The sequence below is a fragment of the Rhinichthys klamathensis genome, unplaced genomic scaffold (genome assembly GCF_029890125.1).
Source record: "Rhinichthys klamathensis goyatoka isolate OS25496 unplaced genomic scaffold, OSU_Roscu_1.1 h1tg000185l_1, whole genome shotgun sequence".
NCBI classification, from domain to species: Eukaryota; Metazoa; Chordata; class Actinopteri; order Cypriniformes; family Leuciscidae; genus Rhinichthys; species Rhinichthys klamathensis.
Window position 1 is genome coordinate 336,458 of NW_026606713.1, and position 3,838 is coordinate 340,295.

The window sequence follows — 3,838 nt, forward strand, 5'->3', positions numbered from 1 at the left end:
AATAAAGCCATAAACAAATTCACCTTTTGGCATCTTCTGACTCTGTAAAAGTTCTAAAGAAAGATCAGAATAAAGCAAGAGAAAAGAACATTGAAACAATACAATTTTCGATAAACAATACTGCAAATATTAAATGTAAATTATTATAATGGAGATGTGTTTATTATAGAATGTATTGTCATTGTGCACATGCACATCTAATAATTTAAATACACATGCATATACAATGTAAACATTTTATGTGTATCTTTGCCATAAAATCAAATCTATCTCATTTAGTTCATAAATAAATAGACAGTGTGTGATAATTGTTTTGCAGACCAAAGCAGAGTTCATAATTAACGAAGGGATAATCCATATAAGTCTGCAGATGATTTTAATGCATGACGTGGAGGCAAAGAACCACTCGATGCAAAACTGACCATGTTTTATTCTCCTGTTCTCAGTCTGTAGTTGATTGTGTTCTGGGAAAAACAAACATAATGAAGACAAGAAAAAAAAAAAACATTAAATAGAAAACATCACAATGGGAGCTTGTTTCCACCGAGATAAAAAAAGGGTAAAAAAAATAAAATCTCTTAATAAAAAAAAGATAATTGCGACTTTTTATCATAAAAATCTCGACTTTTTCTGTGCAACTTTGACTTTCTGACAGAATTGTGAGATATAAACTCAGAATTGCGAGATATCTCAGAACTCAGATTGTAAGAAAAAAAGCAGTTTTATTTAAAAGCAGTAGCAATTTGCTTAAAAAAAAGGATTGTGAGGTGTAAACTAAGAATTCTGAGAAAAAGTCTAGTAAGATATAAAGTCAGAATTGCAAGATTTATAATAAGGAATTGCGAGAAAGTCGAAATCAGACAATATTAAATTGAATTGCAACTTTAGGCTATATCTTGCAATAAAAAAAATGCAAGTTTATATGCTATTTATCAGAATTGCAGGAAAAAAGTGCTATTACCTTTTAGATTTTTTTATTCCATGGCAGAGGCAGGCTTCCATAAAACACAGTGTAAATGAATTTCAGATCAAAGACTTCATTAATTGATTAATTCTGAAGCACCACTGGTGCCAACCCAGATAGCAACATTGTTTCGGCCCAGATCCGGCCCACATCTGACACTTGTGGGATACTGATCTGGCCCACATGCAGCGTGCAATGATGCCACTGGGCGGCCGCTCCTGTTTGCCGAATCTGGGGCACAAGCAGGCCATAACAATGCCACATGTAAGCCAAGAGCAAAGAAATAAACCAGAACTGGACCTTATCTGAGCCACAAAGTCTGTGTATATTAAACATGGAGTCATCTCAGCCTTAAGAAGCCTTAAGCAGAATCACTGAAGGAAAGAAGAGAACAGAAAAAGAGACTCATTCCACGCAGCATGTGGGCCAGATCATCATTACACATATGCCAGATGTGGGCCGGATCTGGGCCGAAATAATGTTGCTATCTGGGAATGCTTATGATCTACTTATGATTTGTTTGAGAAATGAAGCCCTGGTCACCAAATAATGATCTAAGTCTAAGATATGCACTTTCCCTTATGTGACAATACTGATTAGTTATTTTGTGGCTGAAAAGAGACTTTAAATGAATAATAACATACTAACTCAAATACCTCTGTATTTATGAAGGAACACAGTAAACAGTATTCCAGCAAAACCACTGAGCACAACTATAACTGAAAACAGGATGGCTGCTGTCCTCCAGAGATTAAACATGCTACCTGTAAAACAAAACTGTGACTTTCACTGAGCACTTTGTGTCCTGTCAAACATTTATTTTTGTTTGATTCAAAATGGTTAATAATGTAAACAGTACTACATTAATGCACTGAATTGATAATCAGTTTTTCTATCCAACTGTATCAAATAACCATAAATTGCACACTAAAAGTGTCAGTACTCACTCACTTGTGGTGTTGATCAGTGTCTCCAGCATGTGATGTCTCAGTTTGACTCTGCAGTGAATCTTGCCACTGTGATAAACAATGACGGCCTGTTTCAGACTGAATCTGTCTGTGTTTCTGTGTGTCTCTGCAGTTTCTGAACTCAAACTGACTCCTTCACTGTCCAGCCACTCCAGATCAGGTTCAGGATACCAACCTTCAGATTCACACTGTAGATGAAGCCCTCCTGAGCGATCAAACCCATCTACAGTGATCACTGGAGGACGTCCCACAACAACTACAGATCAACAGGAAGAACGTTCATTGAGTGAACATGTTATTTGTCTATAAGCCTGTTTTTGTTTGTTGACAAGAACCACAATCAATATCACACTCTAAAAATGCTGGGTTATTTTTTTTAACCCAAAGTTTCATTTTAATGGGTTATTTTTTGTTAATTGTACCCAGGTGGTGGTTAGTTTTTATGTAACTCAGCTGCTGGGTCAATTATTATCATCAAACACACCCAGTACTGGGTAACCCAAGGTTGGGTCTGTGCCAAACCGGTTAAAACTGGATCAATTTGACCAACAGCCATTGTGTTCTGGTCTGAGAGAAAACATCCTGATGAGAAAGCAAATACAGGATCTGCAGGTCCCACTACTTCATACTCCTCTGTTACAAGAGAAAAAAAGCAGAACTAAACTGCATGTCATAAAAGTTGTGTTAACGACAGTTTAAAAAAACGATCATCATATTAAAATACTCTCATTATATTACATGTTTTGCATCCCGTGTGAAAATCCTGCACTAAAAAAAAACATAAGACACACTTTTCCTAAAAAATCATGTTGCCTCTGTCTCCACACTTCAGCATTCGCTCAGCTAAGGATTCATTAACTTCAATAAGCTAAAATCTTTGCTTATAATGCTTTTTGCACTTTTATGGATTGGTTTATTTGTCACATGGCTTTTTGTAACATTTGATTTTTTCATTAAGTGTAATTTTCTACATGCATGTCTGCTGTTTAAACTTTATAAGAATATAAAAAAAATAAAAGATATACAAATTCCGACACGGATATATGATGTATATTTGTTTGTTTATTTGGTATATAATAAGGATAATTTACAATGAACCAGTAATAATTGCAAAATGATTCCAGTCGGACAATGACCAGCTCACTGTACATTGTCCCATACATAAGTTACTTATTAAATCTCCTTCCCTCTTTCTTTTACACATGAACACAATACTTCAAATAATTACCTGATCTTGAATCTGTAGCTCCGCTAATAATCAGGAGGGTCAAACAAATGAACTTCATCTCTGAAAGACACGGATGCTAAAAGAAAACGTATGTCAGAAAGCACAAGATGCTGTGTTAACATGCATATGTTTTTTTTATTTATGTTAGCAACACATGCCCAGAAAATCTAAATTTAGAAAATCTTAGTTAATCTAAAACTCTATTTCACAAATGTTCTTACCTTTACCTCAACACTGTTCCCAGGAGTGTGAATAAATAAGATATGAGAGATCATACGGAGTTTGTTCCTGGTTTGGTTTTTACTTTCTCATATCACTAAACAACTTAAGTGATAACACAGTCCCTCCCATCATACTTCTTAATAACCCAGCCCGGAAAAATCAACGTCTGAAATCAACATCTTCAGGCTTTGACTGTAGGGTTAATTACTTGCATTTGTGGAGGGGTGTGATTTAACTGGGGCGTTCCGAACAAAAGTGTACATCAAAATCCCTTCATGAAAGGCCCATCCACAAGTCCATTATTAAGGGTACATGCGATGGTCCAACGCTATATCTCACGACCAATTCGTACGAATTTGTACGAGTGAGTAAAATGTGGCTGATTCGTACGAATTCGTCACCCTGATGGGTCAGAGATGGGTCAGAGTCACCCCCCTCCGTCCCCCACTCAACTCA

The 3,838-nt window shown here is 36.0% G+C and overlaps 1 protein-coding gene across 1 annotated transcript; it reads right to left on the reverse strand.

The window, feature by feature from the left end:
- Positions 1 to 237: 237 nt before the first annotated feature.
- Positions 238 to 3,493, reverse strand: LOC130095106 (butyrophilin-like protein 3). Its single transcript, XM_056261761.1, has 5 exons — positions 3,382 to 3,493; positions 3,161 to 3,236; positions 1,916 to 2,188; positions 1,621 to 1,728; positions 238 to 464 (listed from the first exon to the last, which is right to left on the reverse strand). Exons 1-5 carry the CDS (start codon positions 3,433 to 3,435, stop codon positions 238 to 240), a joined length of 738 nt encoding a protein of 245 aa, XP_056117736.1. The 5' UTR covers positions 3,436 to 3,493.
- Between the last annotated feature and the right edge of the window lie 345 nt (positions 3,494 to 3,838).